A 23,479-nucleotide genomic window follows, 5' to 3' on the forward strand; every position below is an offset into this window, starting at 1 on the left:
ATTACGGAACTAGAAACACAAGCATTTCGCTACACTTGCAATAACATCTACTAACCATGTGTATGTGACCAATACAATTTGATTACGGGAATAGAGTGATGTGGATGAACTGTACAAAATCTGTTTCCTCTGTTGGCATGTTGTTTCCTTCTGTGTGTGTGTTTTTGCAGTGAGCAGTGTGGAGTGTGTGCACCTGTGTGATGCAGTGGGGCAGGCCAGGCAGTACTCCTACCACCTCAGACCCCACAGCGCTGGACAGGGCCGGGGGAAACACTGACGACTACACACACCCTGCATGTGTACTTCGTGGCTCAGTTGGTAGAGCATGGCGCTTCTAATGCTAAAGTACTGGGTTCGATTCCCAGGACCAGCCATATGTAAAATTTATGTACGCGTTGCTTTGGATATAAGCATCTGCTAAATGGCACACACATATATATGTGTGTTGTCTTGAAATTACTTACCCACCTTATCATGGTGGAGTTATTGGCCAGATTGTAAACAGAGCATCTATATACTGACAAGAGGTGGGCCCCAATGGTGTAACTATAGGAATATTCCTCTACAGAGGTGGGAACTTTTTAGCCAATAATGCTGATATAACGGACTTCTCAGAGATGCCATAGTTGTAATAACCTAAATATTACAAAATGTATATTAGGTCAAATAAGCCTCACGTATCAATTGGACCACCATATACAAAATCCCCAATTGGTCTGTGTCATGCTGTATTTTCAGGCAGAGTAATCCCTCTTGCATAGCCTCTTCCTCTCAGATTGTACTCTCTGTGCCCAGTATTAACCATGGAGGAGTTCTTGGCCTGATTGTTTATACTACTGGACACAGGAAGAGAGGACAAATTTATGAGACCTCACAGGGCACAGTTAAGTCAACCAACATGGTATGTGTGCAAGATAATTTCAACCATACAGAAAATGAACACATACACACAGAGAGATAACCTTTCCTCCCATGTGGAGAATGAGGCAGTCTGTCAACAGCCGGTCATACAGCCAGCCCACCTGCAGACGCTGACACACACGCCTGCTTGCAGACACACACGCTTCCCGTCAGCCATAACACTTGTACTAGGTTGTAGTCAACTCTACCTCAGTATCTACCTGAGCAGGTTCCCACAGGCATGCATGCCCCTCCCACTTTCCCCCCTCAGCCATAATAGTAGGTACACAGATGTACACAAGGTCATTTAGGTCCAGAGGGTACACGTGTATCTGTGCTTTCTCTGTAGGACTCTGTGGAGGGGGGTATATTTATGCATTTTATACACACTCTGTTACTCTTTAATTGTATATTATACACCACTTCCTGCCTTAAAGAGATAGTTGACTTAAAGTTAGCCAGATGTTTGTGGCACCTCATCAAGAGGAACTGTCACTTAAGATAGAAACTGCGTTTCAGTGTCGATGCGGTTCACTCTGATGCACTACTGTTGAAACACTATCAGATGTCAAGGCTTTACATTTATGAATGAATACCAACCTCAATGTTAATGTCCATGTTGTTTTTCTACTCTTTTAGAAAACTTCTCAAATAAATACATTGAGTTTCAGTGACTCCAGCTTTATTTTCTCTTTTTGTAATAAAAACAGTAATCAGTTGAGAAATCATTTAATTCAGTCTTGGAGATGCAGTGTGTGCAGGTGTTAGTTCCAACCCAGCACTGATTCAGGTGATTAGTTAAAGAAGTATGTTAGTGCTGCACTGTAACTAAAGCCTGTACATCCTTTTATCTCTCCAGGACTAGTGGTGGCCACAATATTTAGCAATATGAAGAAGACAGATGGTTTCGGGCCAGGAATAAAAGCTGAATGAGGAGGACAGAGAGACCGATGGGGAAGACAGGATGTCAGGTTAGACCAGGGGTGTCAAACTCATTCCACAGACGACCGAGTGTCTGCAGTGAGGGGAGTTCCTTACTCATTAGTGACCTTAAATCATCCATCAAGTACAAGGGTGGAGCGAAAGCCCTCAGACACTATGACGTCCGTGGAATAAGTTTGACATGTGGGTTAGACAGTGGACAGAGAACAGTAAGACGGGCCTGTGGTTGGTTTGGGGCCTAGGTCAGTAGATGTCTCGGAGCCCCAGGTTTCCCCGATGAGTCGCCATGGTTACGCTGTAGCAGTACAGCAGGTCAGTCATCCACTGCTCCTTGGACTCACCTCGACAGTACCTCTGGAACACACACACCGTCATTAGAACTTCAGAACACACACCAGACTTACGTTTTTATTCTAACATGATACTTGTTTAAGCTTCCTTACTACTGTGAGGTCCTGTATAATGTGTTGTAGTAGAGTTGCGTTTGCCAGCATGTGGTTGTAGTTGACTGTGTGTGTTTACTGTGAGGTCCTGTATAACGTGTTGTAGTAGAGTTGCGTTTGCCAGCATGTGGTTGAGTAGATGACTGTGTGTTTACTGTGAGGTCCTGTATAATGTGTTGTAATAGAGTTGCGTTTGCCAGCATGTGGTTGTAGTTGACTGTGTGTGTTTACTGTGAGGTCCTGTATAACGTGTTGTAGTAGAGTTGCGTTTGCCAGCATGTGGTTGAGTAGATGACTGTGTGTTTACTGTGAGGTCCTGTATAACGTGTTGTAGTAGAGTTGCGTTTGCCAGCATGTGGTTGAGTAGTTGACTGTGTGTTTACCGTGAGGTCCTGTATAATGTGTTGTAGCAGAGTTGCGTTTGCCAGCATGTGGTTGCGTAGCGCTGTGTGCTGCAGCAGCAGGGACAGTATCTGGGCCAGCTGAGGCAGCTCCTCCTCACACAGGTCCCTAACTCGCAACGACTGCAGAACCAACCGCAACAGCCGGGGAATGCTGCTCAACACTGCCACACACGCGCCCCACACTGCCTCCCTGCAGGGAGAGGGAGAGAAAGGTTGGACACAATCTATACACACACACACACACGCACGCTCCCCACACCGCCTCCCTACAGGGAAGGATAAAGGTTACACACACAACATGACTGCACAGAGAGGTCACACACAGGCTACCTCTTGTGGTTGTTCTCTGAGGTGGTGTCCTGCTGTAGGGTCAGTAGCAGAGACAGTAGGCTGAGGCAGCAGCGGGACAGGAACCTCAGTAGAGGTTCACTGGGGAGGAAGGACAGGTCCAACAGTCTGGCCACCGCTCTCAACAACCCTGCTGCCATACTGTCTGGTACCACAGCCAGACCAGTCTGGGAGGGAGAGACACAGTTACACACACACACACACACACACACGCACAGAGATGAGTACACACAAGTACACCATCTCACCAGGTTCTTGCAGATGCCGTTCTGCAGCACGTCAAAGCACTGTGAACGAGACCCCAGCGTCTCCAAGCAGTGGCACACTTCCTGTGGGTGGGACATAGACAGTGGTTAAGATCACTTCCTGCTGTTTTATAGGTCATATTTCACAACATTAATATCATTCATATCGGAGTGTCTCCCGAGTGGAGCAGCAGTCTGAGGCACTGCATCTCAGTAGGCTGGACACATGACATTTTTAACAATGCTTTTTCTAACAAAAACTAGTTCAATGCATCCGTGGTGGAGCCCATTTTCATAATATTACCATATATCCAGGCCTTATTTTAGGGCATTTTTCACCCTGCCAGCTCCTATTAGTTCTATTGAACACTGTGGCACCAACTCGCCTTCAGAACGTTCTAATCCCAGTTTATTGTACTATGTCACAATGCCTGCTTTACTATTGTTGGCAATGGAGACCTGCACGCGTTGTTTATAGTTCAAATGTAAACAACTAAAAAAACTCTGAGGTCGTCCCATTGTTTACTATAGGGAAATATAGGTATGTCTGTCTATTTTGCCAAATATCTCACAATGTGTATATTTAGATTTTTTGATTTATTATCTGGACACCATTTTAATTATGAGAATCTCCTCTTTCTAATTATGTAAGGCTGGGCAGTGTATCTCGTTGTCATTAAACGCTATCCCCGAAATACCTTTTGCCCATGAAACGCCAAGCTCCCCCCATTGTTTTCCTATGGACAAGCATGCTGGTATATTTCGCCAAATATCTCGCAATGTGTATATTTACATTTTTTTCAATTCGGACACCATATTAATCATGAGAATCTCCTCTCTCGAATTATGTAAGGCTGGGCAGTGTATCTCATTGGCATCAAATGCTAGACCAGAAATGGAAGTTGCAATTTTTTTCCCTACTTCCTCGTTATGCAGACATAAGCACACTTGGCACCACCGAGTTGCGGATGTTAACTTTCTACACAAGTTGTTATTTTTCAGTTTTGTCCTAAGAACAGATTTTAGTGGTAAAATAAAAAGGGATACATTTTTTAATGCCATTTAAGCGAAATGGAATTCTAAGCATCACTTCAGTCAAAACAGCCTCTGCGAACATGCCATTCCATTCATTTGCTATGGGCTCGCGCAAGTGTTCCAGCTTAGCCAATGTTCTTTTGCCATTTTCAGCCTTGGGTGAATTTTGACTTGTTCTATTGTCCAGCCTAATCTCAGTACAAGAGGCGTCACTACAGTCCCTGGTTCGAATCCAGGCTGTATCACATCCGGCCGTGATTGAGAGTCCCATAGGGCGGCGCACAATTGGCCCAGCATCGTCCGGGTTTGGCCCTCGTTGCAAATAATTTGTTCTTAACCTCACCTCTCCTCCACATCCACCAGATACCTCACTTCTCCTCCACACCCACCAGATACCACTCCTCTCCTCCACATCCACCAGATACCTCACCTCTCCTCCACATCCACCAGATACCACTCCTCTCCTCCACATCCACCAGATACCTCTCCTCTCCTCCACATCCACCAGATACCTCTCCTCCACATCCCTCTCCTCCACATCCACCAGATACCTCTCCTCTCCTCCACATCCACCAGATACCTCTCCTCCACATCCCTCTCCTCCACATCCACCAGATACCTCTCCTCTCCTCCACATCCACCAGATACCTCTCCTCCACATCCACCAGATACCTCTCCTCTCCTTCACATCCACCAGATACCTCTCCTCTCCTCCACATCCACCAGATACCTCTCCTCTCCTCCACATCCACCAGATACCTCACCTCTCCTCCACCAGATACCTCACCTCTCCTCCACATCCACCAGATACCTCTCCTCTCCTTCACATCCACCAGATACCTCTCCTCTCCTCCACATCCACCAGATACCTCACCTCTCCATCCACCAGATACCTCACCTCTCCTCCACATCCACCAGATACCTCTCCTCTCCTCCACATCCACCAGATAAATCTCCATCCACCAGATACATCACCTCTCCTCCACCAGATACCTCACCTCTCCTCCACATCCACCAGATACCTCTCCTCTCCTCCACATCCACCAGATACCTCACCTCTCCATCCACCAGATACCTCACCTCTCCTCCACATCCACCAGATACCTCTCCTCTCCTCCACATCCACCAGATACATCTCCATCCACCAGATACATCACCTCTCCTCCACCAGATACCTCACCTCTCCTTCACATCCACCAGATACCTCTCCTCTCCTCCACATCCACCAGATACCTCACCTCTCCTCCACCAGATACCTCACCTCTCCTCCACCAGATACATCACCTCTCCTCCACATCCACCAGATACCTCTCCTCTCCTCCACATCCACCAGATACCTCTCCTCTCCTTCACATCCACCAGATACCTCACCTCTCCTCCACCAGATACCTCACCTCTCCTTCACATCCACATCTACCAGATAGCTCACCTCTCCATCCACCAGATACCTCACCTCTCCTCCACCAGATACATCACCTCTCCTCCACATCCACCAGATACCTCTCCTCTCCTCCACATCCACCAGATACCACTCCTCTCCTCCACATCCACCAGATACCTCTCCTCTCCTTCACATCCACCAGATACCTCTCCTCTCCTTCACATCCACCAGATACCTCACCTCTCCTTCACATCCACCAGATACCTCACCTCTCCTCCACCAGATACCTCACCTCTCCTCCACATCCACCAGATACCTCTCCTCCACATCCCTCTCCTCCACATCCACCAGATACCTCTCCTCTCCTCCACACCCACCAGATACCTCTCCTCTCCTCCACATCCCTCTCCTCCACATCCACCAGATACCTCTCCTCTCCTTCACATCCACCAGATACCTCTCCTCTCCTCCACATCCACCAGATACCTCACCTCTCCTTCACACCCACCAGATACCTCTCCACCACATCCCTCTCCTCCACATCCACCAGATACCTCTCCTCTCCTTCACATCCACCAGATACCTCTCCTCTCCTCCACATCCACCAGATACCTCTCCTCTCCTTCACATCCACCAGATACCTCTCCTCTCCTCCACATCCACCAGATACATCTCCATCCACCAGGTACATCACCTCTCCTCCACCAGATACCTCACCTCTCCTCCACATCCACCAGATACCTCTCCTCTCCTCCACATCCACCAGATACCTCACTTCTCCTCCACCAGATACCTCACCTCTCCTCCACCAGATACATCACCTCTCCTCCACATCCACCAGATACCTCTCCTCTCCTCCACATCCACCAGATACCTCTCCTCTCCTTCACATCCACCAGATACCTCACCTCTCCTCCACCAGATACCTCACCTCTCCTTCACATCCACATCTACCAGATAGCTCACCTCTCCATCCACCAGATACCTCACCTCTCCTCCACCAGATACATCACCTCTCCTCCACATCCACCAGATACCTCACCTCTCCTCCACCAGATACATCACCTCTCCTCCACATCCACCAGATACCACTCCTCTCCTCCACATCCACCAGATACCTCTCCTCTCCTCCACATCCACCAGATACCACTCCTCTCCTCCACATCCACCAGATACCTCTCCTCTCCTTCACATCCACCAGATACCTCTCCTCTCCTCCACATCCACCAGATACCTCACCTCTCCTCCACCAGATACCTCACCTCTCCTCCACCAGATACATCACCTCTCCTCCACATCCACCAGATACCTCTCCTCTCCTCCACATCCACCAGATACTTCTCCTCTCCTTCACATCCACCAGATACCTCACCTCTCCTCCACCAGATACCTCACCTCTCCTTCACATCCACATCTACCAGATAGCTCACCTCTCCATCCACCAGATACCTCACCTCTCCTCCACCAGATACATCACCTCTCCTCCACATCCACCAGATACCTCTCCTCTCCTCCACATCCACCAGATACCTCTCCTCTCCTTCACATCCACCAGATACCTCACCTCTCCTCCACCAGATACCTCACCTCTCCTTCACATCCACATCTACCAGATAGCTCACCTCTCCATCCACCAGATACCTCACCTCTCCTCCACCAGATACATCACCTCTCCTCCACATCCACCAGATACCTCTCCTCTCCTCCACATCCACCAGATACCACTCCTCTCCTCCACATCCACCAGATACCTCTCCTCTCCTCCACATCCACCAGATACCTCTCCTCTCCTTCACATCCACCAGATACCTCACCTCTCCTTCACATCCACCAGATACCTCACCTCTCCTCCACCAGATACCTCACCTCTCCTCCACATCCACCAGATACCTCTCCTCCACACCCACCAGATACCTCTCCTCCACATCCCTCTCCTCCACATCCACCAGATACCTCTCCTCTCCTCCACACCCACCAGATACCTCTCCTCTCCTCCACATCCCTCTCCTCCACATCCACCAGATACCTCTCCTCTCCTTCACATCCACCAGATACCTCTCCTCTCCTCCACATCCACCAGATACCTCACCTCTCCTTCACACCCACCAGATACCTCTCCACCACATCCCTCTCCTCCACATCCACCAGATACCTCTCCTCTCCTTCACATCCACCAGATACCTCTCCTCTCCTCCACATCCACCAGATACCTCTCCTCTCCTTCACATCCACCAGATACCTCTCCTCTCCTCCACATCCACCAGATACATCTCCATCCACCAGGTACATCACCTCTCCTCCACCAGATACCTCACCTCTCCTCCACATCCACCAGATACCTCTCCTCTCCTCCACATCCACCAGATACCTCACTTCTCCTCCACCAGATACCTCACCTCTCCTCCACCAGATACATCACCTCTCCTCCACATCCACCAGATACCTCTCCTCTCCTCCACATCCACCAGATACCTCTCCTCTCCTTCACATCCACCAGATACCTCACCTCTCCTCCACCAGATACCTCACCTCTCCTTCACATCCACATCTACCAGATAGCTCACCTCTCCATCCACCAGATACCTCACCTCTCCTCCACCAGATACCTCACCTCTCCTTCACATCCACATCTACCAGATAGCTCACCTCTCCATCCACCAGATACCTCACCTCTCCTCCACCAGATACATCACCTCTCCTCCACATCCACCAGATACCTCACCTCTCCTCCACCAGATACATCACCTCTCCTCCACATCCACCAGATACCTCTCCTCTCCTCCACATCCACCAGATACCTCTCCTCTCCTCCACATCCACCAGATACCACTCCTCTCCTCCACATCCACCAGATACCTCTCCTCTCCTTCACATCCACCAGATACCTCTCCTCTCCTCCACATCCACCAGATACCTCACCTCTCCTCCACCAGATACATCACCTCTCCTCCACATCCACCAGATACCTCTCCTCTCCTCCACATCCACCAGATACCTCTCCTCTCCTTCACATCCACCAGATACCTCACCTCTCCTCCACCAGATACCTCACCTCTCCTTCACATCCACATCTACCAGATAGCTCACCTCTCCATCCACCAGATACCTCACCTCTCCTCCACCAGATACATCACCTCTCCTCCACATCCACCAGATACCTCTCCTCTCCTCCACATCCACCAGATACCACTCCTCTCCTCCACATCCACCAGATACCTCTCCTCTCCTTCACATCCACCAGATACCTCTCCTCTCCTTCACATCCACCAGATACCTCACCTCTCCTTCACATCCACCAGATACCTCACCTCTCCTCCACCAGATACCTCACCTCTCCTCCACATCCACCAGATACCTCTCCTCCACACCCACCAGATACCTCTCCTCCACATCCCTCTCCTCCACATCCACCAGATACCTCTCCTCTCCTCCACACCCACCAGATACCTCTCCTCTCCTCCACATCCCTCTCCTCCACATCCACCAGATACCTCTCCTCTCCTTCACATCCACCAGATACCTCTCCTCTCCTCCACATCCACCAGATACCTCACCTCTCCTTCACACCCACCAGATACCTCTCCACCACATCCCTCTCCTCCACATCCACCAGATACCTCTCCTCTCCTTCACATCCACCAGATACCTCTCCTCTCCTCCACATCCACCAGATACCTCTCCTCTCCTTCACATCCACCAGATACCTCTCCTCTCCTCCACATCCACCAGATACATCTCCATCCACCAGGTACATCACCTCTCCTCCACCAGATACCTCACCTCTCCTCCACATCCACCAGATACCTCTCCTCTCCTCCACATCCACCAGATACCTCACTTCTCCTCCACCAGATACCTCACCTCTCCTCCACCAGATACATCACCTCTCCTCCACATCCACCAGATACCTCTCCTCTCCTCCACATCCACCAGATACCTCTCCTCTCCTTCACATCCACCAGATACCTCACCTCTCCTCCACCAGATACCTCACCTCTCCTTCACATCCACATCTACCAGATAGCTCACCTCTCCATCCACCAGATACCTCACCTCTCCTCCACCAGATACATCACCTCTCCTCCACATCCACCAGATACCTCACCTCTCCTCCACCAGATACATCACCTCTCCTCCACATCCACCAGATACCTCTCCTCTCCTCCACATCCACCAGATACCTCTCCTCTCCTCCACATCCACCAGATACCACTCCTCTCCTCCACATCCACCAGATACCTCTCCTCTCCTTCACATCCACCAGATACCTCTCCTCTCCTTCACATCCACCAGATACCTCTCCTCTCCTCCACATCCACCAGATACCACTCCTCTCCTCCACATCCACCAGATATCTCTCCTCCACATCCACCAGATATCTCTCCTCCACATCCACCAGATACCTCTCCTCCACACCCACCAGATACCTCACCTCTCCTCCACATCCACCAGATACCTCTCCTCCACATCCACCAGATACCTCTCCTCCACATCCACCAGATACCTCTCCTCCACACCCACCAGATACCTCTCCTCTCCTCCACATCCCTCTCCTCCACATCCACCAGATACCTCTCCTCTCCTCCACATCCACCAGATATCTCTCCTCCACATCCACCAGATATCTCTCCTCCACATCCACCAGATATCTCTCCTCCACATCCACCAGATACCTCTCCTCTCCTTCACACGCCCCCTTTTCCTAGAAATGAAAGGGTTAAGCGAGGCTCGGTAATGGGAGCTGACATGGCAGATCTGACAATCTTTTTAAACATTGTTTTATGAGCCCAAAAAATCAGGAAGTGTCTGTGTGTAAGGAGGGCGAAATCCAATAGTAGTAATGGCATTATGGAGGGATGGAATTAGAGGACAAATGAAGGAGAGGTACACGTCACTCTTCTCTAATCAACATCACCCACAACCATTCATCAGACAAACCACATTACACCACACGTGCAAATGTCTACTTTGTTATTTCTATATCTAACAGATGGCCTTTCTCCACACATCCAAGAGATACATAACAGGTTGGGGCCAACAAGTACATTACAATATGTCACTGCTCACTCACACACACACACACACACACACACACACACACACACACACACAGTACAGAGCGACAGAGGGGTACAGGTGAGACGAGAGGGCATCACACACACTGTAGAGAGCGACAGATGGGGTACAGGTGAGACGCGAGGGCATCACACACACTGTAGAGAGCAACAGAGGGGTATAGGTGAGACGAGAGTGCATCACACACACTGTAGAGAGCGACAGAGAGGTACAGGTGAGACGAGAGAGATGAGAAACAATGTTAAACTTTTCCTCATTAACTTCAAATCAAAAGCCAATTTGTCATTATGTTCTATTGAAATGAGGTGTGTTCAATGTGTTAGAATATGTGTGTGAACCAGCCCCCAGACCTGTGTGCACCTGTTGGCATTCTCTCCTCCATTAAAAACAATCCTGTCTCATTAGTGGAATCAGAGCAGACATGGTCCGTCCCCTAATCCTGTCCCCCCTGCCCCCCCAACCCTCAGTCTGATTGACTCAGACATGAGATGACCAGGATCTCAGGCTCTAATTGAAGAGCTGAATTAGTGATTATAGCCCCCCCACGACACACACACACACACACACCTCGCTTCAGGGCACGTTTCCTTTAACAGGAAATACCGAGCACAAATGTCACACTCCCGTCATGCCACAGGCTCTCATTAGCATTTCTACATTTCCACAGTGCCCGATAACCACGCAGACACAGCCTGCACAACGCAATAAAGGTTCCCCTCTCGGCCAGCGTGGCCAGATAAAGCATCCCCCCTCTGAGCCCTGTGTGACACACCAGGGGGAACTAAATAACTGACAGTGTCCAGAACACCTCTCACAGGTACACTACACTGGCAGAAGTGCTCAGTCTCCATCTCGGTCGCTGTCTTTCTCTTTTCACATTTTACACTCCATCTAGACCTCTCATTCACCGTCTCTGTCACAACAGTCACTTATAAAGCTCTGCTAGGTGTTCTGAGTGAGGTGTGTCCTGACCTCCACCACGTCCCAGTGGTGTGTGAATTGCTCCAGGGGGGTGGGGTAGAGGCTGAGGGGGGAGAGGGGAGAGGGAGGGAGCACGCTCTCATCCCCAGCCTCCTGCAGGGTGGCCAGCTCATCAGACGAAAACCCTGAAAGAGAGAAAGATTGGTAAGTTTTCTTGGAGTGTACTTCTTCAAGAACCTGAAGATTCACAACATCTGTTGACCAGATACCAGTGAGACAGGAAATGTGAGGGCGGAGCCTGACCTGTGAGGGTGGAGAACAGGAAGCTGATGTAGTCAACATCACGCAGGGTCGCGTCCTGAGACCCTACTGACCAGCCACTCAAAGAGGACCTGAAACGCACACAGGTTACAATGGAGTGAGAGAGGACAGTCTGGAGTGTTGGTGGAGTGAGAGAGGACAGTCTGGAGTGTTGGTGGAGTGAGAGAGGACAGTCTGGAGTGTTGGTGGAGTGAGAGAGGACGGTCTGGAGTGTTGGTGGAGTGAGAGAGGACAGTCTGGAGTGTTGGTGGAGTGAGAGAGGACGGTCTGGAGTGTTGGTGGAGTGAGAGAGGACGGTCTGGAGTGTTGGTGGAGTAAGAGAGGACAGTCTGGAGTGTTGGTGGAGTGAGAGAGGACAGTCTGGAGTGTTGGTGGAGTGAGAGAGGACGGTCTGGAGTGTTGGTGGAGTGAGAGAGGACGGTCTGGAGTGTTGGTGGAGTGAGAGAGGACGGTCTAGAGTGTTGGTGGAGTGAGAGAGGACGGTCTAGAGTGTTGGTGGAGTGAGAGAGGACAGTCTGGAGTGTTGGTGGAGTGAGAGAGGACGGTCTGGAGTGTTGGTGGAGTGAGAGAGGACGGTCTGGAGTGTTGGTGGAGTGAGAGAGGACGGTCTGGAGTGTTGGTGGAGTGAGAGAGGACGGTCTAGAGTGTTGGTGGAGTGAGAGAGGACGGTCTAGAGTGTTGGTGGAGTGAGAGAGGACAGTCTGGAGTGTTGGTGGAGTGAGAGAGGACAGTCTAGAGTGTTGGTGGCGTGGAGCCCCAACCCCTAGTCTCTACACGCGCGCACACTGCCCCTACCCCTAGTCAGGTGTGTGTGTGTGTAACACTACCCCAGAGAAACACTGGGTGTCTCACAAATACACACACATTTGCCGGCGATGAACATTGATAGCGTTATGCAAGGCCGGATGCGTGTGAGGCAAACCACAGCATGACCAAACAGCAGAACATTGCTATGCTCACACACAACAGCACACTAAAGGACCAACACTGCCAACTAAAGGTCCAGATCAAGTGCCATCAGCGTCAGGCCTTGTTATAAACCATGAGCTCATGACACCGATCTTGTGCCACAACCCTCGACGTGCCTTAAATTGGTTGATTGTTTGATTCCATTAAGCTGGCGAACCATCATTCTGCTGTCTCCCCTCTCTAACCAGGAATGACTGACGGCTCTCTCTCACACACACTTTTATGAATTGAAAATTCTATTCAGATCATTTTTAAGTGCAAGAGAAACGATGTCAAACCGTAAAGGCCACGTGATGTTGGTCTGCCCTGGATATCATCTAGATGTTTTGAGGATGAAACCTCAGCAGTTAAACGTTGTTTAAGTTTAAACCACATGGCACATGACTCTCACATTTCTGTGACACAGGGATCATGTAAGAACATTGGGTTAGTGACAGAGTTTCTGACCTGTAGCTTTGGGAGGTTGCTGGGGTTACCTGAGGTGTATGATGCGTATGAGGGAGGCAGCCAGGCCGGCAGAGACGCGTCCCGCAGTGCAGCAGCGACTCAGATTGGCCAATAGACCCTGTGACATCACAGGCAGGAAGTAGAGTAGCTGGACCAATCGCTGCTGAGACTCAGCCGGTAACAATACCACACTGCCCTCCTGTGGGTCTACACACACACACACACACACACATCAATATAAAAACTCAGAGGAGGGCAACTAGAGCTCATACACTATAGCAGAGGAGGGCAACTAGAGCTCATACACTATAGCAGAGGAGGGAAACTAGAGCTCATACACTATAGCAGAGGAGGGCAACTAGAGCTCATACACTATAGCAGAGGAGGGCAACTAGAGCTCATACACTATAGCAGAGGAGGGCAACTAGAGCTCATACACTATAGCAGAGGAGGGCAACTACAGCTCATACACTATAGCAGAGGAGGGCAACTAGAGCTCATGCACTATAGCAGAGGAGGGCAACTACAGCTCATACACTATAGCAGAGGAGGGCAACTACAGCTCATACACTATAGCAGAGGAGGGCAACTACAGCTCATACACTATAGCAGAGGAGGGCAACTAGAGCTCATACACTATAGCAGAGGAGGGCAACTACAGCTCATACACTATAGCAGAGGAGGGCAACTACAGCTCATACACTATAGCAGAGGAGGGCAACTACAGCTCATACACTATAGCAGAGGAGGGCAACTACAGCTCATACACTATAGCAGAGGAGGGCAACTACAGCTCATACACTATAGCAGAGGAGGGCAACTAGAGCTCATACACTATAGCAGAGGAGGGCAACTACAGCTCATACACTATAGCAGAGGAGGGCAACTACAGCTCATACACTATAGCAGAGGAGGGCAATTACAGCTCATACACTATAGCAAAGGAGGGTAACTACAGCTCATACACTATAGCAGAGGAGGGCAACTACAGCTCATACACTATAGCAGAGGAGGGAAACTGTGGTCCTGTCGAACATTAGCTCCTGTCCAACACACCCCATCATTAGAGTCACCTGTAACCATCAAGCCCTTGATGAGCTGAATCTGGTGTGTTAGTGCTGGAACAAAAGCTTGCACTCCTGTACCATGGGGTTGTAAACACACACACCGTACCTAGCAACAAGAAGCCAATTGTGACATAAAGAGTGAATGGACTATCCATCACCAGTTTATGGTCTAAGAAAGAAAATCATCAAACAGACAGAGATAAAGAGAGAGATAGAGAGAGAGCTAGAGAGAGCTAGAGAGATAAAGGGAGAGAGATAAAGAGAGAGTAGTAATGATCAGATAGTCTGTATTATGTTATGTTGGCTGCTGACGCACATTGCTGATGTCACAGACCATTCAGACAAACAGAGTCTTGTGATGGTGAATCGCCCACTCGGTCTTCCCTAGGGCCTTTAATCATAACACAAACCCCCTCACCCTCCCCAGTTCTGTCTTCCCTAGGGCCTTTAATCATAACACAAACCCCCTCACCCTCCCCAGTTCTGTCTTCTCTGGGGCCTTTAATCATAACACAAACCCCCTCACCCTCCCCAGTTCTGTCTTCTCTGGGGCCTTTAATCATAACACAAACCCCCTCACCCTCCCCAGTTCTGTCTTCTCTGGGGCCTTTAATCATAACACAAACCCCCTCACCCTCCCCAGTTCTGTCTTCTCTGGGGCCTTTAATTATAACACAAACCCCCTCACCCTCCCCAGTTCTGTCTTCTCTGGGGCCTTTAATCATAACACAAACCCCCTCACCCTCCCAAGTTCTGTCTTCTCTGGGGCCTTTAATCATAACACAAACCCCCTCACCCTCCCCAGTTCTGTCTTCTCTGGGGCCTTTAATCATAACACAAACCCCCTCACCCTCCCCAGTTCTGTCTTCTCTGGGGCCTTTAATCATAACACAAACCCCCTCACCCTCCCCAGTTCTGTCTTCTCTGGGGCCTTTAATCATAACACAAACCCCCTCACCCTCCCCAGTTCTGTCTTCCCTAGGGCCTTTAATCATAACACAAACCCCCTCACCAGTTCTGTCTTCCCTAGGGCCTTTAATCATAACACAAACCCCCTCACCCTCCCCAGTTCTATCTTCCCTAGGGCCTTTAATCATAACACAAACCAGCTCACCCTCCCCAGTTCCGTCTTCCCTAGGGCCTTTAATCATAACACAAACCCCCTCACCCTCCCCAGTTCTGTCTTCTCTGGGGCCTTTAATCATAACACAAACCCCCTCACCCTCCCCAGTTCTGTCTTCCCTAGGGCCTTTAATCATAACACAAACCCCCTCACCAGTTCTGTCTTGCCTAGGGCCTTTAATCATAACACAAACCAGCTCACCCTCCCCAGTTCCGTCTTCCCTAGGGCCTTTAATCATAACACAAACCCCCTCACCCTCCCCAGTTCTGTCTTCTCTGGGGCCTTTAAATCATAACACAAACCCCCTCACCCTCCCCAGTTCGGTCTTCCCTAGGGCCTTTAATCATAACACAAACCCCCTCACCCTCCCCAGTTCGGTCTTCCCTAGGGCCTTTAATCATAACACAAACCCCCTCACCCTCCCCAGTTCTGTCTTCCCTAGGGCCTTTAATCATAACACAAACCCCCTCACCCTCACCAGTTCTGTCTTCCCTAGGGCCCTTAATCATAACACAAACCCCCTCACCAGATCTGTCTTCCCTAGGGCCTTTAATCATAACACAAACCCCCTCACCCTCCCCAGTTCTGTCTTCTCTGGGGCCTTTAAATCATAACACAAACCCCCTCACCCTCCCCAGTTCGATCTTCCCTAGGGCCTTTAATCATAACACAAACCCCCTCACCCTCCCCAGTTCGGTCTTCCCTAGGGCCTTTAAATCATAATACAAACCCCTCACCCTCCCCAGTTCTGTCATCCATAGGGCATTTAATCATAACACAAACCCCCTCACCAGTTCTGTCTTCCCTAGGGCCTTTAATCATAACACAAACCTGCTCACCCTCACCAGTTCTGTCTTCCCTAGGGCCTTTAATCATAACACAAACCCCCTCACCAGTTCTGTCTTCCCTAGGGCCTTTAATCATAACACAAACCCCCTCACCAGTTCTGTCTTCCCTAGGGCCTTTAATCATAATACAAACCCCCTCACCCTCACCAGTTCGGTCTTCCCTAGGGCCTTTAATCATAACACAAACCCCCTCACCAGTCATGTCTTCCCTAGGGCCTTTAATCATAATACAAACCCCCTCACCCTCACCAGTTCGGTCTTCCCTAGGGCCTTTAATCATAACACAAACCCCTTCACCAATTCTGTCTTCCCTAGGGCCTTTAATCATAACACAAACCCCCTCACCAGATTTGTCTTCCCAAGGGCCTTTAATCATAACACAAACCCCCTCACCAGTTATGTCTTCCCTAGGGCCTTTAATCATAACCCAAACCCCCTCACCAGTTCTGTCTTCCCTAGGGCCTTTAATCATAACCCAAACCCCCTCACCAGTTCTGTCTTCCCTAGGGCCTTTAATCATAACCCAAACCCCCTCACCCTCCCCAATTCTATCTTCCCTAGGGCCTTTAATCATAACACAAACCCCCTCACCAGATCTGTCTTCCCTAGGGCCTTTAATCATAACACAAACCCCCTCACCAGTTCTGTCTTAGCTTATATTACAACATAGGTGCCCTCCACCACCCACAACCTCCACTCCTTTTAACTGATACTTCTCCAACCTTTGTCTCTAGCTTGTAACAACATGCTCCCCTCTCTCTCCTGCTATGGAGTTCAGATGGACCTTTACTGCCCCCCAGTGGAGAAACATAGAAAAAAACTCCAAAAGGTACATTGTCATTTAGGTATTTTCAAGTATGGCCATTTAGTGACTACCTGTTTAGTACCGATCTGCCCGACTGTTATAAGTGGAGCTTCACATGTGTGTTTTTTTATGTTATATATACACCGTAGAGCCTGCATACAGGTGTGTGTGTGTGTATTCACCGTAGAGCCTGCATACAGGTATGTGTGTGTGTATTCACCGTAGAGCCTGCATGCATGCGTGTGTAGGGAGTTCAGCAGGGCCTTGTTCCCGCGGGAGGCAGCAGCCTGGATGGAGAGCAGGAGCCTGTCTGAGAGGGCAGGGTTACGGTGGCCCAGCTGGGACAACTGGAGCGGTAGAGCAGCCAGCCACCGAGACAACACTCTACTCCTGAAGGGGGAGACCGAAGAGGAAGAAAGACATTTAGGAGCAGAGTAGTCTACCCTGCAGACTTGGTTATGCCTACATATATCTTTGGTTATTTGGTACAGTAAACACTAGAACGTGTGTGTGTGTTACCTGGCGATGTGTGTGTGGTTGTGTTCCTGTAGGTACAGTCTGCTGTAGAAGGAAAGTAGCAGTGTTCTGGTCTGCAGATTCAGGTTCATCTGCTGGTACTGAACATACACCGCCTGTAACAGATCCTCCGTCACCGCTACACACACCACCGGTTAGGACGCCAGACATGTGAAAACCATTTAAGATTAACTCATAACTGCACCCTTGACAGCCCACACAGTCTTACCCCTGCTGCGTTGTGTGATGACCATTCTCCAGACAGTCTCCAGGAGTGTATGTAGGTGTCTTTGGCTCAGCTTGGCCCCACTGGACAGAGTCTCTTGGACAAACCCTCTCAGAGGCATCAGCCACTCAGCATCGGGCTCCTGGGCTTGCCCCTCCCTCTGGCTGAGGGTAACCATGGAAACCATGACCTGGCAGAGCAGCACGTTCAGAGCCAAGGGTTCCACTGTCTGCCCTGGGATTGTAGTGGACTGCTTACTCCTGAAACACCACACCCAAACACACACACTTTTAATTATGTCCCCCCTAGTAATTTTGTTCTGATATTATATATCATAATTGGTAATAGCTCAAACTGTTCAATGGTTAGAGCAAATTTTTAGGAAGAAACCACGGTTTGTCCTAACCACTAATAGCTGAAATTGAACCGTGGTTCTACGACTAAGCAGAGCATTCAGTTGACTATAGACCAGATGTTTTTCCCCCCAGAGTTTCTCTCACGACCCCATTTTCAAATCAGGAGACACATATGGGGTAGCGACCCCTAGTTTGGGAAACGCTGGAGTACCTACACATACACCATGGGCCCTAGCACCACCTCACCTCTTGGGGTCTGTCTTCCGCCTTTGTTTAGGGGTGTCCAGATTTCCATAGGGGAAGTTCTTCATGAAGTGCTGCTTAAAATCCCCCAGGTACTCACTGCGAAACCACACATCCTAAACACACAAACACCAGTGTTAATAGAACAGAGGTAACCACACATGTTATACTGAGAGAGAAGACCTGTGTGTGTGTGTTACCAGTGTATCCTGGTATTCTCTCTGTGGCGCCAGCTTGCGTAGCAGCTGTAGTATGGAGAGGACCTGGTACATCAGTGACATGGCGTCGGGGGTGAGGAGATGAGCACTGTCAGTCTTGCTCCGGTCGCTGGCACTAGCCTCTACCCAGACGTCTAGTAGAAGGGGCACCAGGGTGGAGGCAAAGCCCCGTACAGCCTCCCCTGTGCCCAGCCCCTCACTCACCCCAGCCCCAGGCTCAGTCTCCGGCCTACAAATACAGTGGAGGAAAGATGACAGATGATGAGCAGGACAGGAGAGTGAGTCAGCAGAGTGTGTGTGTGTGTATATGCTTGTTAATGAAGTGTGTGTGTGTGTATATGCTTGTTAATGAAGTGTGTGTGTGTATATGCTTTTTAATGAAGTGTGTGTCTGTGATGTGCGTACCTGAGTTTGAAGGTGGAATGCGGAGTGGGCATGGCTCCTGAATGTTCAAACACCTGAAATCCACCTTTTCTGTAGGTAAGCTCCTCCCAGTTGAGCTCCAAAGGTGCGTTAGCTCCTCCTTGTCCATTCAAAACACTGAACATGTCACCTGAGACACATGCAACCCCCTCCTCCGCTCGCCTCTCCTCAACTACCGCCTGAAGAAAACGCCCCAGTCTGGAAAACACAATAACACAAAGGTCACGGCAGAAAAATACATGTACACACCAATAGGACACTGCTAACTCATTGCAAGTGTATGAATACCTGAGCAGCACTGTGAGTCTCCACTGCTGACCAGTCACGTTCCTGTTAGGGTTGACTGACAGGGCCCAGCTCCTCCCCTTCCCCTCCTGCCCCTTCCTTGCCCCGCCCCCGGTACTTCTGTGTGAGATCAGCTCCAGGAAGTTGGTGAGCAACAGGGCGGGACGAGCGGCCAGCAGGGCAGGATAGTGGTCCAGCAAAACGTCGAGGACTTTCAGGGCATCCTCCTGGATACCCGTCTCGATGTGGGTCATGGCACAGGAGAGGTGGGCAGAGAGGAGAGGGAAGAATGGAGACGTCCGCTCCGCTGGCACACTCTGGGCTATGAACCTGGACAGGGCACGGAGAGGGTAGAGGTTAAAGGTTAGGGAGGGGCCTCCCGGGTGGCGCAGTGGTTAAGGGCGCTGTACTGCAGCGCCAGCTGTGCCATCAGAGTCCTGGGTTCGCGCCCAGGCTCTGTCGTAACCGGCCGCGACCGGGAGGTCCGTGGGGCGACGCACAATTGGCCTAGCGTCGCCCGGGTTAGGGAGGGCTTGGTCGGTAGGGGTGTCCTTGTCTCATCGCGCACCAGCGACTCCTGTGGCGGGCTGGGCGCAGTGTACGCTAGCCAAGGTGCACGGTGTTTCCTCCGGCGCATTGGTGCGGCTGGCTTCCGGGTTGGATGTGCGCTGTGTTAAAGAAGCAGCGGCTTGGTTGGTTGTGTATCGGAGGACGCATGGCTTTCAACCTTCGTCTCTCCCGAGCCCGTACGGGAGTTGTAGCGAAGAGACAAGATAGTAGCTACTACACAATTGGATACTACGAAATTGGGGAGAAAAAGGGGTAAAATTCAAAACAAAAAAAAACAACAACAAAAAGGTTAGGGAGGTGCACTAGTAGAAGAATTGGTATTAAGGCATTTCTCCAAGGACTGTGCTGCTCTCAAGTGGTGTATGGTTTTGTGGGGGTTGGAGAACAGACACTGTGTTAACAAACCTCCAAATGAGCTTCAATGCCATACAACACTCCTTTCGTTGCCTCCAACTGCTCTTAAACGCTAGTAAAACTAAATGCATGCTCTTCAACCGATCGCTGCCCGCACCAGCCCGCCCGACCAGCATCACTACTCTGGACGGTTCTGACTTAGAATATGTGGACAACTACAAATACCTAGGTGTCTGGTTAGACTGTAAACTCTCCTTCCAGACTCATATTAACCATCTCCAATCCAAAATTAAATCTAGAATGTGCTTCCTATTTCACAACAAAGCCTCCTTCACTCATGCTGCCAAACATACCCTCGTAAAACTGACTATCCTATCGATCCTCGACAATGTCATTTACAAAATAGCCTCCAACACTCTACACAGCAAACCGGATGCAGTCTATCACAGTGCCATCCGTTTTGTCACCAAAGCCCCATATACCACCCACCACTGCGACCTGTATGCTCTCGTCGGCTGGCCCTCGCTTCATATTCGTTGCCAGACCCACTGGCTCCAGGTCATCTATAAGTCTTTGCTAGGTAAAGCTTTGCCTTATCTCAGCTCGCTGGTCACCATAGCAGCACCCACTCGTAGCACACGCTCCAGCAAGTATATCTCACTAGACACCCCCAAAGCCAATTCCTCCGTTGGCTGCCTTTCCTTCCAGTTCTCTGCTGACAATGACTGGAACGTTCTGCAAAAATCACTGAAGCTGGAGACTCATATCTCCCTCTCTAACTTTAAGCACCAGCTGTCAGAGCAGCTCGCAGATCACTGCACCTGTACATAGCCCATCTGTAAATAGTCCATCCAACTACCTCATCCCCATACTGCTATTTATTTTGCTCCTTTGCACCCCAGTATCTCTACTTGCACACTCATATTCTGCACATCTATCATTCCAGTGTTTAATTGCTATATTGTAATTATTTCGCCACTATGGCCTATTTATTGCCTTACCTCCTTACTCCATTTGCACACACTGTATATAGATTTTTATATTGTTATTGACTGTACTTTTGTTTATCCTATGTGTAACTCTGTGTTATTGTTTTTGTCACACTGCTTTATTTTGGCCAGGTCGCAGTTGTAAATGAGAACTTGTTCTCAACTGATCTACCTGGTTAAAACTTCTTATGGCTGCAGGGGCAGTATTGAGTAGCTTGGATGAAAAGGTGCCCAGTTATTTCTGACTTCTGTTGACTCCAACATGGCGGATATATGTATTTGCTCTCTGCGAGCTGTTCCCAGATTACAGCATGGTTTGCTTTTTCCGTAAAGCTTTTTTTAAATCTGACACAGCGGTTACATTAAGGAGAAGTATATCTTTAATTCCATGCATAACGCTTGTAAATTGTTGTGGCTCTCTGCAAATTCACCAGATGTTTTTGGAACTACTGAACATAACGCACCCAATGTATACTGAGATTTTTTTATATAAATATGAACTTTACCGAACAAAACATACATGTATTGTGTAACATGAAGTCCTATGAGTGTCATCTGATGAAGATCATCAAAGGTTAATTATTCATTTTATCTCTATTTGGGCTTTTTGTGACTCCACTCTTTGGCTGGAAAAATGGCTGTGTTCTTCTGTGGCTTGGCTCTGACCTAACAATCGTTTGTGGTGCTTTCGCTGTAAAGCCTATTTGAAATCGGACACTTTGGTGGGGTTAACAACAAGATTACCTTTAAAATGGTATAAGATACATGTATGCTTGAGGAATTTAAATTATGAGATTTCTGTTGTTTTGAATTTGGCGCCCTGCACTTTCACTGGCTGTTATATCGATCCCGTTAACGGGATTGCAGCCCTAATAAGTTATTAAATAAAGGTAGTTTTTTTTTATTTTTTAAAGACCTGAAGACAAATTCCCACTGTCATAACAAAATGCTTTTCTAACCTGAGCAGGCGTGTGGCAGACATCCGTACATTCGGGTCCTTGTCTGTGAAGACGGCAGCAGCCTCGCTGAGCAGACTGGAGAGGTGTTGGTCTAACTCTGAGGGGTGAAGGGTCAGCAGCTCCCTCAGTCCCACAAGAGCTCCCTGTTTCACTGTACCACTGTAGTGATGCAGCTGGGACAACAGGTCCTAGAGGAGGGGAGGCACACAGCATAAGGTACAGTAGAGGAGTGAGTGTGTTTGTGTGTCTGTGTTACCTACCTTGATGTTGAGCTTCCGGTGTGTGGTGGGTGCATTAGCATCTTTCTTCAGCTGTTCAGTTAGGTTTATTCCCTTGGTGCGGAAGTTGATGTTGGTGGCGTTGTCAGCTTTAGGCTTGGTCTTCCCCACCTTCAGCTTGACCTTCTGAAAGTCATCCTGCCTCTTCTTCTTCTTGCACTTGGTCATCTCTGCAGGATAGGACTATCTGTGGAGGGGAACATCTTAAATTGCAACCAAATCTCTAATATAGTGCACTACTTCTGTTCTGACCAGAGCCAAACAGGATTGATGTTGATGAAGTGGTTCTCTACGGGGTATATGATGCCATTTGACACAATAACAAAGTGTGTGCTAGTGATGGACCAGGAGGAGACCACAATCACAGTGGGCAGTGCATTTGCAAGCTATCGGCTCTTACACGGAATCTATGAGCAGTAAACCCAGAATAATTGATTGCGTTTTGAAACGTAATAATACCCACGTGTGTTGACACTGTCAGAAATAATTGTGCATGCAGTAGCGTTCCTGCGCCGAATGTAGCTTTTGAAGACTGTCAATCAGTAAAATCAAGCTCGTGTTGGTTCTTCACAAACATGGGCCTTTCTCTTTGATTCGACAACTAGCTAAGCTGTCTTCACATTTGCCTGCAACATTCGTTTGTTTTTTCCTGTTCTCAATTTCACGTCTACATATATCAGTGTTTTATTGCAACTTGTGTAAAGGATACATTTCAAATGAAAAATGTATGTCGTTATTATCTTTTAATGTTTTTTTTATTAATTTGAACTCAAATTTCCGAGTTCGA

General features: G+C 49.2%; 2 protein-coding genes across 15 annotated transcripts in view; one reads left to right on the forward strand and one right to left on the reverse strand.

Annotated features, from left to right (window-relative positions):
- The window catches only part of LOC110535632 (inversin), a 44,044-nt gene extending 42,470 nt beyond the window's left edge, over positions 1-1,574 (forward strand). For all 12 annotated transcript variants that reach the window (XM_090189434.1, XM_036961885.2, XM_090189413.1 and 9 more), the window contains one exon: positions 171-1,574. In XM_090189434.1, the coding sequence (XP_090045560.1) occupies positions 171-201 (31 nt within the window). In that variant the 3' untranslated portion in view covers positions 202-1,574. The remainder of the gene's footprint in view (positions 1-170) is intronic.
- Positions 1,566-23,316, reverse strand: LOC110535655 (testis-expressed protein 10 homolog). Of its 3 annotated transcripts, none has more exons than XR_016484380.1 (17): positions 23,156-23,304; positions 22,675-22,879; positions 22,415-22,602; positions 19,546-19,872; positions 19,240-19,455; positions 18,817-19,063; positions 18,620-18,732; positions 18,021-18,277; positions 17,795-17,930; positions 17,420-17,665; positions 13,462-13,639; positions 11,999-12,087; positions 11,747-11,880; positions 3,286-3,366; positions 3,020-3,204; positions 2,669-2,879; positions 1,566-2,196 (listed from the first exon to the last, which is right to left on the reverse strand). XR_016484380.1 is itself a non-coding variant. In XM_036961918.2 (17 exons), the coding sequence occupies exons 2-17, from the start codon at positions 22,858-22,860 to the stop codon at positions 2,086-2,088; spliced, it is 2,829 nt and encodes a 942-aa protein (XP_036817813.2). In that variant the 5' UTR covers positions 22,861-22,875; positions 23,156-23,316; the 3' UTR covers positions 1,566-2,085. The 3 variants fall into 3 exon arrangements, 2 of the variants coding, with proteins under 2 accessions (XP_036817813.2, XP_036817805.2); XM_036961918.2 differs by having other exon boundaries at positions 17,496-17,665; positions 22,675-22,875; positions 23,156-23,316; XM_036961910.2 differs by having other exon boundaries at positions 17,496-17,665; positions 23,156-23,316.
- Positions 23,317-23,479: the final 163 nt, after the last annotated feature.

Source organism: Oncorhynchus mykiss, chromosome 2 (genome assembly GCF_057628025.1).
Source record: "Oncorhynchus mykiss isolate SJ-2025 chromosome 2, ASM5762802v1, whole genome shotgun sequence".
Lineage (NCBI taxonomy): Eukaryota > Metazoa > Chordata > Actinopteri > Salmoniformes > Salmonidae > Oncorhynchus > Oncorhynchus mykiss.

What these genes read in the sequence shown, in the direction of transcription:
- LOC110535655 (XM_036961918.2), bottom strand. Translation starts at nt 22,860, where the DNA reads ATGACCAAGTGCAAGAAGAAGAAGAGGCAGGATGACTTTCAGAAGGTC. An exon ending in ACCGGAAGCTCAACATCAAG is followed by an intron (nt 22,603 to 22,674) that starts GTAGGTAACACA and finishes CCCCTCCTCTAG; the next exon opens with GACCTGTTGTCCCAGCTGCA. An exon ending in ACCACTGGGACGTGGTGGAG is followed by an intron (nt 3,367 to 11,746) that starts GTCAGGACACAC and finishes TCCCACCCACAG; the next exon opens with GAAGTGTGCCACTGCTTGGA.